Source organism: Cyclospora cayetanensis, unplaced genomic scaffold (assembly GCF_002999335.1).
Source record: "Cyclospora cayetanensis isolate NF1_C8 unplaced genomic scaffold, CcayRef3 CcayRef3_contig_124, whole genome shotgun sequence".
Lineage (NCBI taxonomy): Eukaryota > Apicomplexa > Conoidasida > Eucoccidiorida > Eimeriidae > Cyclospora > Cyclospora cayetanensis.
Genome location: NW_020312064.1, coordinates 92,177 through 106,800, shown reverse-complemented (window position 1 = coordinate 106,800; position 14,624 = coordinate 92,177). Strand labels below are relative to the sequence as shown.

At 53.9% G+C, this 14,624-nt stretch overlaps 1 protein-coding gene across 1 annotated transcript; it reads right to left on the bottom strand.

Annotated features, from left to right (window-relative positions):
• Positions 1–1,412: 1,412 nt before the first annotated feature.
• Positions 1,413–7,974, bottom strand: LOC34619986. The gene is made up of 14 exons (XM_026336386.1): positions 6,676–7,974; positions 5,492–6,487; positions 4,757–5,377; positions 4,406–4,642; positions 3,977–4,315; positions 3,593–3,866; positions 3,387–3,454; positions 3,131–3,259; positions 2,906–2,983; positions 2,583–2,646; positions 2,410–2,492; positions 2,131–2,272; positions 1,639–2,040; positions 1,413–1,573 (listed from the first exon to the last, which is right to left on the bottom strand). Exons 1-14 carry the CDS (start codon positions 7,972–7,974, stop codon positions 1,413–1,415), a joined length of 4,893 nt encoding a protein of 1,630 aa, XP_026192171.1.
• Positions 7,975–14,624: the final 6,650 nt, after the last annotated feature.

The window sequence follows — 14,624 nt, the reverse complement described above, 5'->3', positions numbered from 1 at the left end:
CTTGAAAAGGCTTAATTCATCCTACTGGATCCCTCTTAAACATCAAGCTCGGTTGCCAAATGGATCGCTATTGGTTCATCTACACTACAATGCATGAAGTGCAGGCTGATGCGGACAATTCGTGAGACCTCTAGTTTCTCATCATGCCAAGTAATAAGAGGCGTGATATAAGGATTCTTTCAGTTCGCACTCATTAAACCCTTTTGAACTTTGGCAGTGAAAAGGAATCCCTCTTGTGCCACGCCGTGTAATCAAGCTTATCGCAGTACAACGCACTTTCAAACAGTACTGTCTCAGTAATATGTCGTGAGATACGAAAGCCTCAATGCGGGAAAGGTATGTGAATTCGGCGCACGTCGTTCTGAATGAATGACCCAGTCCTACCCCTGTTCACGCCCTTACACTGAAAACAAATGACCTTGCATAGCAAACTGCCTAGCTATTATACCCATTATGCAGCAGCTTGGATGCATATTCAAGGCTATCCAGGTCTTAGTTTGCAAGAGCATAATACGATGCATTGCTGTTGCTGCGCCGTAACCCCATGTCAAAGCTCTAAAGCCACACAAGATGCGTTCTGCTTTAGATTCTTAAACCGAAGCATCACGATGCTCCATTTGGGCTGTAGCATTGCATGCAGCGTCTAGATTCTGTGTGAAGGAGACAAAATTCCCTCAAGTCTATATCTGCGATGCGCATATACCTAAAATGTAGTAAAATAAGTTTAGGAGTACAACCGATATCTCAGACGTTTTCAGGTGTTATCTGCACATCACAGCGCCACTGGGCTTCTCATGAAGTCTGCAGGGGATTCGGCCACTGCACGCACCAGTAAGTTAGTGCTCTATCAGCAGGACAGTAACAGAAACAGCAGATGTATCGAGGGCACTAGACTGTTGCCGCAGCAGGGAGTCGCACTGCGCATCTGTTTTATGTACAGAATATATGCAGGCGACAATAAAGAAATGTGCAGGAAGCAACTAAGGCACAGTCCCCAACGACTCAGCTGTTGCCAATATTACTGTTGCTCTGGGTGCCTGACAGCACCTTGAGCGACATGCGAGTTCATGCTCTTACTATGGTAGGTGCCGCCGGTATTGTTTTCGCTGCTGTATCTTATTTGCTTGCAGTGTAAGATGTATTTCTCCCATTCTCTCTTAAAGTTTTCGAATTCTTCCAGCTGCTCGGGGGTCAGCACTGACGGATCCACGCGGGCCACTGTCGCGTAGTACTCCGCGAACTCAACTTTCTCCTGGAGTTCTTGTTGTTGCTGGAAGTCACGCTTCTGATGGTGCTGCTGCTCCTGCTGCTGGATCTCATGCTGCTGCTGGTACTGTTGCTGCTGGATCTCGCGCTGCTGTTGGATCTCCTCATCCTGCTGTAGCTGCTGCCCATGGAGCACATAGGGCTGCTCATGCTGAGTTTTGTACATCAGCTGGGACACATCCTGGTGCTGTGGATTCTCGCGGTGGCTTCGCTCGTGCTCCTGCTGAGGTTGCAGGAGCGGCCGCTGCGTCATTTGGAGCAGATGGTCTTGCTGCTGGCCATGTGTCACTTGGGCATGCAAATATTGCTCATAATAATGGTGTTCTAGGGCGTGGCCTTCTGGCTGAGGTTGCTGTTGTTTTTGCACTTTGCTTCCTTGTTGTAGCACCGACCGCTCCAGCACGTATTTGGAATCAGAACGATCAGCGTGCTGATGTGTTCCTTGGCAAGGCTGTAGGCCCCCTGATGCGGCTGCTCCTGCTGCTGGATCTGCCACTGCTGAATGCAAGTTGTTGGGATGCAGCCCCTCTTGCAGCTGATCTCTGCTGCAAGAAGAGACGTCGAGAGACGCAGTTTCACAGGCACTGGTGGTGGCACTTGGGACTGCTGCCCTTGTTGGTTGTGTTACGGCCGCTGTATGTACAGCATCTGGAGCTCCAGGGGCCACATCGGTCCTGGAATTCGACTGATGCTGCTGGTTGTAGTGGTGCTGAGGCTGCAAAACGGTTTCACATCCCATAGGCATGAGGCCTTGAAGGGCACTTGCTGCTGCACCTTCTCCCGGGACCCTTACTTCATGTGCTTGATGCAATGATGGTGGCGCTGTTGCTGTTGTTGCTGCTGCGGCCGCTGCCGTTGCAGCGCCATGAACACCTGCTCCGCTGTCGGAGGTAGCGGTTGTATCAGTCTTTTGGGTGTAATGACAGGGCGCCTCAGTCAAGGAGCACATGTACTGTAGCGCCTCTGGTACCCGCGTCGCTATCAATTCCAACAACGACAGCAGCTCCTGCAGGCAGACGAAGCCGCAAAATATGTGACAGCTCAGGCGCTGCGAAACAAGTCCGCTGGAAGATTTCGCATCGGTCATTATGCGACTCGTTCAGCTTGAGGCCTACACACTGACGAGGCGGGTTTGAGACTTACGGCTTGCTGCTCTGTGGCTCTCCGCAGTAGGGCCTCTCGCTGGGCAAGTGCAGCCGTAAGGCGCGCTACGTCGTTCTGCAGATGCAAACGCATTCGCATTCTCGACATGCATCCCTAACCCCTAGTCCGCAATCCTCCAGACGTCAAAATCAGCTCACAGCCTAAGCGCACCGCTGATGGAGGTGTGTTTTTGGCCTCTAGCTGTGCCTGCAAAGCAACGAGTTGTTCGTTGCGGGCCTGCAGGCAACACACTCAACATGCTAAATTACTTTCAACGGGGTGTACAAGTGTAGGCGTATGGACTGTGTCAGGCTTATATGAAATGCGGCAGCATCCCTCCGTAAAGGCAGGCCTCTTCTGCTTCTCTCCCTGTTTCGCAGTTTGCAGATGGTAGCTCCCCAGTACTCAGGGCCTATGTGTGATGTAGTACTTCTAAGGCTTGTTCTTGCTGCGCGTTTTCAAGAAGCAAGGCAAAGAGCTGAGCCTTCAGCTCCGCGGTTTCTCGAGCTGCCATCTGACGTTCCGCAGCTGCTCGCTCTGCAGCGGCAGAGCGAGCACACAGTAGCTCTTCCACCTGAACCGCATGCTACGTACATGCACGCGAGGGCCTGTAACAAGTGTGCGTTGCGCATTTCTGGATAAAGAGGCACAGCCGCTGCTTCAGGTACGTAGATCCATGGAAGTATGTAGCGAAGGGCAAAAATGTTTGAAGGGCATGCACCTCCTTTCCCAACGTGGCTGCTTCTGCAGCGAGCGCAGCAAGCAGCTCTGGTGCTGCCGCTCTCTGCATAAGAGCCGCGTGTCTCTCCGCCGCGGCGCAGTTGTGGCGAACAGACTCCAGCGTGTGTTGCTGCATGCAAAAACCCCCCAAATTGTGAACCCCATTCGCGCGCGGTTTTCTGCAATGGAAGAGGTGCTTTTGGCCCGTTAGGCGACAGCAGAGCAAGGCGAAAAGGCCGCTCGCGCTAAGGACATACCTGCCAACGAATGAGCTGCCTTGCCTGCGCGAGCAGTGCCGCTTCGGGAGATTGGGCAGGCACAGCGGCTGCAGCAGAAACGCCACACCCCTCAAGTGGTAGGCTTTGGCACTGCCTGCTCGGGAGCTGAGCTGTGTCACGGACAGGGGATTGTTGCTGCGCGCGCGAAGGCGCAGACGTGGAGGCTGTAGGGGTTTGTTATTTACCGCATCTCGATAGGAAGGCCTTAACGAGTTGCCGAGGACCTCTTATGGCAAGGAGCCGTACGAGTCCACAAACAGCCGGAGGGAGCAGATCCCCCTGTGGCAGCAGCAGCAGCTGCTGCTGCTGCTCGGGGGAGGCTTTGAGACACCCTTCAGCTCGAATAGCGGGGTAGGAGACTGCCGCAGCGGGAGCAGAGGAGGTCCCCGAGGAGGCAGCGGCATAGAAGATGGAGGAGGCGGTCAGCACGCACAGTAGCGATGCATTGCAGCAGGTTGCCTAAGCACAAGAGCACCCCATGCGCACTGCTTTGTGCGCGTCTTGCGCAAGCCACAGGACGACTGAAGTTCGCGGTTCCCACACTGGAGTCTGTACGGTTGGGGGCTTACTGTCGTTCTCAGAACGTCTGTGAGGCGCTGACAAAGGCCCTCGATTCCGACTGTCGCCACTAGCGTTTGGGCTGCGCTGGTGCTGTTGGCGCTGAAGCCGCTTCCGTTGCTGCATCCGGCAGAGGAGTCGTGTTGCTCTTCGTCTGCAGCAGTTGCCTCCTCTTGCTGCCTCAACACCTCGATGGACTGCTGCAGTATCAGCGCACTAAGGCCGCGCAGTAGCATCTGCTGCTGCACCTGCCCGTGCCGTTCCTGAGAGCGTGGCGGCGGCTGTTGCTCGTGTTGGTGCTGCTGCTCTTGTTGGTGCTGCTGCTCTTGTTGGTGCTGCTGCTCGTGTTGGTGCTGTTGCTCGTGTTGGTGCTGCTGCTCGTGTTGGTGCTGCTGCTCGTGTTGGTGCTGCTGCTCGTGTTGGTGCTGCTGCTCGAATCGCAACAGCCGCACCAGCGACAACGCACACAGGGGTGACAGCAGCAGGGAGGCCAAGGGGACCTGCACTGCAGCAGCGAACTCCGCAGCAGGCGCTATCACGGGTGCTAAGTCTGCTGAAGCAGGCTGCTGGCTAGCGGCGCTGCTGCTGAGGACGGCAGCACCGAAGGCGATGCACGGAGGGCACAGTACGCCGAGCAGCAGAGCCAAGACTGCAGAGATGCACGAGGCAGCGGCCCCCTGCAGCAGCACAACAAAGGCGCAACAGCCACTGCACGCCAGGTTTGGCTCAAAACATGCAATTTCCCGCATCTGGTGCTCGGAGCTGCAGGGAAAAAGACTGGGAGCACTGACTCCGGACTGAGGCGCTTCGGATTGAACGGCTTGTAGCAGTTGCGGCAGGATATGGGTGACCAGCTGCTGCAGCATTGGCTGCTGCTGCCGCTTGTTACACCGCTCCTGCTGCCGCTGATCAGGCTCCCCCAACACAGCGACGGGACAGACTAGCAAGTGCTGCAGCATGGGCAGGTTGTTGTGCACACATGAAAGCAGAAGGTGCAGCGCTCCAGCAGCCTGCTGCAGCTTCTGCTGCAGCTGCACGTCTACCGTGCACTCTGCCGCTGCCGCAGCTCCTCCCGTGGAATCTGAGAGGAAGGCGCTGCAATTGTTGCTGCCCGCTACAGAAGCAGCAGCTCTCCCATGCACCGCAGCTGCTTGCGTTGCAGCAAACGAAGCGAGCCAGTGCAGCAAAGCAGCAACGTGCAACACTGACGGAGCTAGCTGCTGCTGCTGCTCCTGATGCAGCTGTGCATCAGCAACAGGCGCCAGCAGGGATGTGCCGACTGCTGCAGGAGGCCCCTTTCCAAGACGCTGCTCGTTCTGTCGAAGAAGCAGTTGCTGCCGTTCCGTGCTGCTCACCGCACTGAGGATGTGCTGCAGCAGCTGGCGCTGCAGCACGTCGTTGCCCGCAAGGAGCTGCAGCAGCAAAAAAAGAAGTTCCCAGCAGCAAAGAATGCAAGCCTATTCCACTAATGTGCAGCACACCCGAATGCATGTGCGCTACACTTTCAGCGCAGAGAGGCACCTTACCAAGTCTACCGACGACAGGAGCATCTTCTGCAGCAAAAGGTCACCAGCCGAGAAGAGAGCCGCATGTATCAGCAACGCCAACGGCTCCTGTTGGTGCTCCTCGTGCTGCTGGGCGCCCTTCTGCTGCGAACACAAGGCAGCTGCAGCAGCTTGCGGTCCTGCTCCCCTCGCTGCCGAGATCAGTAGCTCAAGAGAGAGGGTGAGGATCTCCTTCACCGCCTTGCAGTGCTGCTGCTGCTGCAAACTCTGCTGCCGCTGCTCCTCCATTACCCGTCTTTGCTGCCGCAGCTCCTGCAGAGCAGCAACAAACTCGGAGGCAAACTGGCAGCAACCGAGAGGCAACCCCCAGCGCAACAGCGCCACACAGTTCTTTGCAAACTCCGCAAAGCTAACCCCTCTTTTCCCTCCAGCTGCCTCCACGCCTGCCTGCGCAGCAGCTGCTGCCGTTGGTCGTGTTGCAGGGTGGTGCTGAAGTCTCAAAAAGCCAAAGGGAAGGCCTGAGAGGCCTCCATCTTGCTTCGACGGTACAGCAGGGCAGAAGATGAATTGCTGCAGCAGCTGCAGAAGCAGTTTGGTCGCCTTGCAGATACTTTCGAAGGCAGGACGCTTGCCACTGCTGCTGGCACTAGCGCTGCTCGGGTGAAGCTCCGGAGTCGTTGGTGCCGCGGGGGGCGCTTCGCCTTGCAGGAGCTGTTGCTCGCTTGCCAGGTGCTGCACTAACTGTTGCAGCAGGAAGCGGAGGAGGAGCAGCAGCTGCTGCAGCACTTGCGCCTCCCGCATGTACTTGCATCCATACTCGTCTGCTGCCAGCAGCAGCAGGCAGCGCAGCGCAGCAAGGGCCTGGGGAGAAGCAGCGGTAAGCGTGCTGTTGCCTCCAGCAGCAGCAGCAGCGAGAAGAGCAGCACTTGCCCCTGCCGGATTTGTTGCATGCACGTCCGATAACGCCGGATAGTTCAGCTCATCAACAAGAACCTTCATAAGCGCCTCAAGGCCTCCCTGCAGCGCGCAAGAGGAGCCACAGAAACGGTATTCGCCATTTTGTACGGGTAGAAAATCTGTCCCCATCCATGGGGCGAGTCAGCCGCTTTAGCGATTCTGATGCCTCTCACATCGCATGGTGCCAGGCAGCTCAAGAAGAAAACCAACGAACCCTTTTCTCTGGCAGCCACGAAGTTTCTGCCCACCTGTATGGTGCAGGCAGCCCGCATTGGAGGCGAGAGCTGCAGCAACTCCTGCAAAAGCTGCAACACGAGAGCTCGCAAGGCTTCCCCTGTGGGACCATCAGCCTTAAGAGCTTTCGTCAGCTGCTGCGCGCATCCTCCTCCTTGCACGCATGCTTCTGCTACTGCACTGGCTAGCTCGCTTGCTGCCAGTGGCTTCTGTGGCGACTCCTGTTGCTGCTGCTTCTCGTAGCGCTCAAGGCTGCTTCCGTAGAGCAGCATGCGCCGCAGCAGGAGCAAGCAGTCCAGTTGCACATGGCTGCTGCCAAGCTTGAGCAGCAGCACCAGCGCTGCGCCTCCAGCAGTGCCAGTGAAGATACGGCGTAGCTGCAGCAAATGGGCTGTTGCAGCTGCTGCTGTTGCTGCTGCTGCGGCCTTGTTCGTTGTGGTGAGCTCCGCAGCTGCAGCAGCTGCTGCTGCAGAACCTTCGGCAGCTGCCGCTGTTGCAAATGCCTGAAGCTGCTGTCTTCTCGTCTCCCTGCTCTCTGCTGAATGCTCGCCAGCGCTCCTCATGGCGCTGCATGCGGCCTCTGCTGCCTCTGGCTGCTGCTGCAACACAGCCAGAATCTGCACATCAACAGGCGTTTCGTAGACGCTTGACCATTCCGTCTCCGCTGCTTCTACCAGTGTCGACCCAAACGCTGATCCTGCAGGTAAGTCTGCGAGCAACGCAGCCTTCTGCTGCTTCTGCTCCTCCTCTATGACTTCAGCAACCAGAGGAGAGGGCTCACAGAGCACCAGCAGCACCTCGAGTGCCGCTTGTATAGCCTCTTCGATAGCTGTATCTGATCTGTAGTCATCGTTGCTGTTGTTGCCAAGCGAGGCATCAGGAGATCGAAGGAGCAGAATAGAGCAAAGCAGCTCAATGCTGTGTTTATGCAAGGCAACAGGCGCCACAGGCCCAGCGCGTGCTGCTCCTGAAATAGCCAGTGCTGCTTTTCGTGGCTGCTTTTGTTGCAGCTGCTGCTCATTTGCTGCCTGCTGCGCGTGCTGCCGCTGCAGCTGTTTGCAGAGCAGCAGCAGCTGCTGTGTGAGCTGCTGCAGTTTTGCTGCAGATGCATCGTCGACCACAACAGTCTGGAGCTCCCTTGGCTGCACAGCTACCCCATCTGGCGCTGCTACTGCTGCTGCCACTTCTGGAAACAGTGGTGCCAGAACCGACTGCAGTCTCCCTAGGAGTGTGTCTGCTTGAAGCTGAGCATCTAGGGCTGTAAATCTATCTTTAACATTGCTGTTGAGCTTCTGAAACAGACGCAGCGCCATTGCTGCTCCTGCTGAGGCTGCTATTGCAGATATTGTACGAATGATCCAACATAGCTGCTAGGAAGCCCCTCTGTCCTCCTGAAAGTCACCCACGCGAGTCGGCAGCGCTGCAGCAGCCTCTGAACCCTAAACTGTGCCTTTTTAGTCGAGTTCTTGAGCCATCTGACGAAATCTGCATTATTCAGTCAACACAACTGGTGCTTTAGGGCTTAGGATTCAGGACTTACAGCTTGGGGGGGCTGCAGACAACCGCTGGCAACGCATGCGACTACCGAGTACGAGCCTCGCTCACCAGTATTCGTGACTATTAACAATGATGCGTCAAGGGTCTTCCTTATGAACGGAGTACCATTTAGAATTTATGATTGCTTGCCGCTCGTTATCGGGGAGAGCACCAACGCGCTGCTTGCTGTATTAAATGCGTATCTCGCCCCAATATCGCATGCTGTTTTCGTTGTCTCTATGGATAGCAAATGTCCCACAATATCCCAGTCACAGCGGCTGCTGTTGCCGCTTTTACTGCTCTTAGAAGAACAGCTTGGAATAATTCGTCCAGGCTTAGTGTGCATACATGCGTACGGAGCCTTGGTCCCCCCGTTAGCGGGAGCTGTAGCCAAGGAAGCAGCATCATTAGCGAAAGTATCAGTAGAGCCTATGCCACTGGCTGCCAATGCATGCGGCTTCGCGGACTGCCGCACATCCCATCCTTCAGCGTAACACCCAGTTGACCTGCCGCGGCCAAGTCTGAGTGTACTAGCGCCTGCTACTGTGTGGACTGTCCAAAAATGTGCACCTTGTTGCATTTTAGCGAATGATATTTTTATATCTAATGTTACTGCCTTGTGTGGCATGTTAGCTGTACGCGCGGCTGAGACTTCTGTTCCGCACTTGCTTACTCACCTTGTGCTACAGGCTGGGGTGACTCTGACACAGACAGAGCATTGCCTCTTCTTGTGTTGAGCATACAGTACTCTACAATACATGCGATAAAGGAACAGACAGACCTATTGGTCAATTGTTTACTAGATCTGAGCTGAATATAGCTAGTGTGTTGGAAAGTGGTTAGGCGTAGCTTGGTGAGTTGGATTCTTTGTGACTCGCCCTCCGGGGCACCAGTAAGGGGTCACACAGGGCAAGGAGTAGTCGAAACAGGAAAGCTCGGGAACTGTTTTCGAAGAAGGAGTCATACACAGCGCTGTGAGTTTCTCCTGTAACTTGGCTGTTCTTCTCGACATATACCTTTGTGCTTCTTTCAGGCACAGGCAATAGAGGGCAGGAGACAGTTAGTTAGTATAATGCTTCTCTCTAAGGTCGCCATAAAAAAGACACCTAGCCCCAGGCTCAATACACACTGCGTGTTTAAAGGAAGAATTTTTGCGCCTCCACGTGCAGTTCAGAGTTCCAGACATGAGGAGAGTAGAAGGTTAGGATGCGAGCTGCTTCATTCTTGGCTCCCTCCGAGCATGCGCAGCTAGTTGCACACAGCATCCAGCGCACAAGTGCACAACATTGCGTCTTCTTGCATTAAGCCGACATTACTTTGAAAACAATTAAATATGCGAACAGACAACAAGCAACTTGCTCAATTGTGTACTATTTCTGAGCGAAAGAATTAAATACAGCAAAAACGTGTATCAGGTCAGCCGGGAATATGCTAGAAGGTATCCAGAATTCATAATAAGAGACGCAGTGCCCTCAATGGAAAACACACGCCACAATCGAAGTGGTTAGACCCTCTACGTTGTATTGACGGTAGAACCGAACCGTGGCCTCTAACTTCGACGAATCTGGCTGCGCGTTAAGCATGACTTTTGTAGGCAGCGTAGTGGGTTGGCAGTTCCTCGAGGGTGTAAGGAATGCAGCTTGTGCTCCTTGACTGTAGGCTCCGTCGAAGCGTGAGAGGCCCCTGTGACGATTTTTTATATACCCATTACAGGCAGGTCCGTGTACCATAACAGCGGCGCCTTGAAGCCACCCGATAGACCAGCACTGCACAAAGCTTCGATCCAGTCCACTTTGGAGCAAAGGCAGTTTTAAAAGGAATTATTAGCCGCCATCTTGCGACACTGCGTCCCCCAGATTCTATTACCCTATAGAACATACTGATACCCACCTGTGCGGGTAGATGCTGCAACTCAAGGTGCACAACGGCTGATTGTAACGCGAAACTTGCAAAGCACTCCCCTGTCTACCTGCCCCAGCACCTAATGATTGCGGCGTGAGGGGAGACGGACAGCAAGGGTGCGCGAACCTTCAACGCCTATGCGCTCTCAGCCTTTAAGCGAATAGCCAAAAGAACTAGTTTACCCAGTGATTCTTTGTCAAATATAATTAGTGTGGTAGAAAGGGCACAACTCTACTTTCGCTCGCTCCATTGTTCATGAATCATCGCTACGATAGCTTTTGTAGAGCGAATGTATTAGGCCGTATGGTGCCTACAAAAGCTCTTAACTAAACGAGTATTGCAACAGCAGCGACTAGTGCAACAGTAGCAACACCAGGAAAAAAGGAATAGAGATTAGAAGGTAAAACTCTCCCTCATAAAGTGGCACACTAAAACCCCGCTGCAAATTACCTCTTGCTCGAACCAACAGCAGTTGGTTCTGTCAAGGTTACAACAAAGTCAAAATATAGAGGCTGTCTACACGTTTCTGGATTGGAACCGGATATTCACTCTGAAGGACTGCTGTTGGTGTGGCGGCTGTTCCTGCCGACCTTGCTTTTGCTTTTTCTGTTAAGCCTCCCCATGCGCCGTCGCAGTTGTGCTCCCGTTGCAGCTGCAAAAGCAGTACACTCAACTGCCTGTATCTCGAATGCTGCGATCCAAGGAAGTTGCACGGTAAAGCCCACAGGCAGTGAGGCGCTTGCCGCCTGTGCAGAGCTATTGCGGCGCTCCTAGAAGAAGGCCTCTTACAGTTACACATACCGCTGTATTTTTAGAGCTGCAACCACCAATTCTAGTCCTAAGTGCTGCACGTCCACCATTTTCCCATTCCACGTTTAGGTCAAGCCCAAGCGGCATTTAGACAGCTGTCTCAAGCGGAGACGTGGGCATGCAGACTTTTGGGGTCACACACGCGCAAATATGAAGACACAACAGGCAGATACAAGCCTGTCAACAAGTAATCGTGCACGCAAGTGCCGCACTGCAACATGCCGCACTACAGACAGGCATATGAACAGGCTGAGGAACACTACACACCTACTGCTGGGGCTGCTGAAGCACACATACGCGCACACACCGCCAGCTGGACTGCCTCGCAGCGTGCGGAGAGCGTAAATCTGTAGCAAGCTGCGACAGAATAAGCTCTTTCACATCGCTGATAAGGAAAAGATGCTAAACTCTAATAACAGGCAAAAGGCTGCACCAGCAGCAGACAAAGGCTTTAACGCACACAAGCCGCCCCTTGGGTGAAAACGATGCACTGGCCCCAAGAGGAAAGCTTCTGACATATAAGAGTGCAATACAGAGAGCTGCAGTGCAGATGGATCAATACACAAAGACACATCCTTAAACTGAGAGCATGCTGCAGTAGAAGCTGCTGCTGCTGAGGCTGCTTTTGTTGTTGTAACGCTGCCGTGCTTGATGTCGCTACCGCCGCGGCTACTAGACGAGACGGAAGCAGACTACAAGACCCTCAAGAGCCTCTAGTCCCAAACCAGGATTGCTGTGTCTTGCTGTGTATACAGCCCTCTGAAGAGCTGCCCATTGAGTTGTTTCAAGCGGCTTTGCTTCGCATCCGTCAGGCATTCGTTGTTCTTAAGAAAGCCACTGTGTACACGTCTCCTCGTGTACGTTCCAGGATGCTCTCATTAGGCTTCCTAGTAGTGCGACTGTGCGGCTGCTGCTGATGCCGGCGTTCACGCCTCTTTGCTGCGGAGTCAGCTACTTACACAAAAAGAGGCTGCGGCTTCAGCAGCAGATGTCAGCACGTGCAGACGTCTGCTGCACGAAGAGCACCCTCCTGCGCGAAAAAAGCGTGACGGGTCTCTCCTGGGGGTTCCATGTCTGCCCACTCGTACACATTCGCCTGTTGGAGGTGGTGGTGGTAACGGGGGTGGGGGTGGTGGTGATGGCGGTGGTGGTGGCGGGACAGCTGGTGGTGGTGCAGCCAGAATCCTGCTGCTGTGCTCAGTCTTTGCGCGTGTTGAGATGCTGCTGAAGCTGCTGCTGCCGGTACATTGAGGATGGAACCTGGAAGGCTTTGCCGGATGCAGCAAGGGCACTTAAGCCCCGGGGGTGCTCCAAGAGTCACCTCACCCCTCCAACGCGAGGCTTCCTCATAGCCGCAAGCCTCCACGCAAGCAAAGGGCCAGCAGTTACAGTGCAGAGTCACTTGCTGGTGTGGCTGTTGGAGGCGCAGCTGGCGGTAGTGCTCCTGAAGCCGCTGCTGTTGCTGCACGTCCTGCTGTACTGCAAGTAAGCCATTGTGCTTGCTACTGCGAGCGGCAGAAATACGAGGAGCAGCCGTTGAAATTTCGGCGAAGCAGTCTTCCTGCTGGTCTTCCTGAATGAGACTGCCGCAACACGCTGCCGCGTCGATACCCACAATGTCGTCTATGCCAGCACAAGAGCCCACACTGCGGGGCGAGTAGACTGCCACTTCAAAGCCGCTTTTTCCTAGAACGATGCTGGCCTCTAGTCCTGAAAACCGCCGCTGATGCTGCAGGGTAGGAGGGGGGGCGGCTGATGCAATTGTGCATGTGGAAGCTGCTCCAGTCAGAGTCGGAGGTGTAGAAGCCACACGATTAGGAGCAACCGGTACCAGCTTGTGTATGCTTATGCCGATGCTTGCTGCTTGTGTTACAGCATCAACAGCGGCTAGCGCGAGGTCTAATGCGTGGTTGTCATCAAGAGCGTGGGGGTAATGGATATCTGTTTGACGCGTTGTTGCTGCTTCTGCTCTCTCCACATCGGACGACAGGGGAGATGTGGTTGCTCTAGAGACCGTCTCCTCCGCCCAAGGACTAGGGCTTCTTGTAGAACGAGCCGAAGCAGAAGTCATGAGGTCTTTTGCAAGCCCTAGAGCATACATGCACGCAATGCATGCACAGGAAATAGGAAGAGGAACCCCAGGGGTATAATGAGTGGGCCTACGGAAAAAGGAAGCAAAAGGCATGCGCAAAGCAATATAAAAGCATAAAAAGAAAATTTTGAGAGAGAGAGGGAGAGCCTGTCCACTGAAGAAGACCGAGGGCCAGTGAGGAGAGATGGGGGATGGGGCGGAGAGGTATGGGGGGGCTTGGAACAAAGGACACCCTAGAAGGCCCAAGAATGCCCTGAAAGCATGAAAGGCTCTACTTTATATGATAATGGTCTATTGAGGAGATGTACCCGTTGCACTGCCGTCAACGCGAGACTTCGTATGGAGCGGCATGGAATACTCCGCCCAGGTTTTCGCGCAGATGCCCTGTAGTATTCTAGTTCCTGAGCTCTAGGCCTGAAGGTCTTGCCTATAAGTCCGACTCTAGAGTGCTCAGATTCCAAGTCCTAACTCTCCAAAGGCAAGAGGCAGAGGCAGCAGATGATGCTGCAGACCAGTGGGGAGCCGATGTTTGGCAGCTAAGGTCTCCGCAGGAGAGCCGCGCAGAGCATCTATAATCCAGAAAAGGCGTAGCATCAAAGGGTCCACAGACAAAAGATAAGAGGAAGAAAGGAGCAAAAACTGCTGCCTTTTTGCAGTGGGGAGCTCGTGCCAGAGGAGGTCTCCTCAGATGAGCAACGGGGCATCCCCCGATCCTATACTCCACAATATACACCAAATAAAAAGTAAAAAGATGAACCTAGTGGAGAAAAGAAGTCCTCTACAGGGGTACAGCTGCACCTCCAGCAGACAGTGTGACCAGTGGACAGCACGTGCATAGTGAGTGGCCGAAACGCCAGGAGCAGCACACCGCACAAGACCATCTTCTTTAATATTCACTTTAGTAGCCTCTGGTTTTTAAAATAAGCTTATGGAAGCTATCAAAACTATAAAAGCTTACTATAGAGCGAAAACAAACTATTTTACCTTCCTAGTACCGTAGACCCCTCCTGTAGCAGCTCACCTCCCAGTGGACGACTACCACCACAGAGAGCACGAAATCTGGCCTGGCTGATTAGTCTTTTGTAGCTTCAAAATGAGCCAAGCTACATCTTTTTTACTGCTGCATGCAGCATTACTGCAAGGGATATTATTTCTGCCGTTTGGCGAGGTCAGACTACTGCGGGTAGCGATGAGGGGGAGTCGTCTCAAAATACCTCGGAATCCTTTCAGTCTATCCCTTCCACCTATGCTTCACAATAGTCTAAAAATTGGTTTATGGCGGGGGAGAGAGGGTATTGGACGCAGCGCAATAGCATACGTGTCAAGCCCCTCACGGTAGAAGTATGCAGCGGTCCCAAGGCACATGAAATGCACAGGGACAGCGCTGAAGTGATCAAATCACACCAGAACAATCAAGCATAAATGAATATGGAGGAAACAACTGAAGGAACGGCAAAGGGACCGAAGAAAGAAACATTGGCGCGAAAGCGCCTACAAGAAAACGACGAAGGCGCAAGCAACGAATCCCTCATTAAGAGAAGGCAGGAAAGGGCAATAAACGGAGAGGAGCAGACGTTAGCATTTAGACTTACACCTTCCCCTCTACACCAGTCATTCATGGCA

Bases quoted from the DNA above. Each gene is read 5' to 3' on its own strand.
- LOC34619986 (XM_026336386.1), bottom strand. From the start codon at position 7,974: ATGGCGCTGCGTCTGTTTCAGAAGCTCAACAGCAATGTTAAAGATAGA. The intron at 2,041-2,130 runs GCGCTGCAACGG...TCCCGGGAGAAG, and splicing joins CAGCGGAGCAGGTGTTCATG to GTGCAGCAGCAAGTGCCCTT. The intron at 1,574-1,638 runs GCAAAGTGCAAA...CATTATTATGAG, and splicing joins GTCGGTGCTACAACAAGGAA to CAATATTTGCATGCCCAAGT.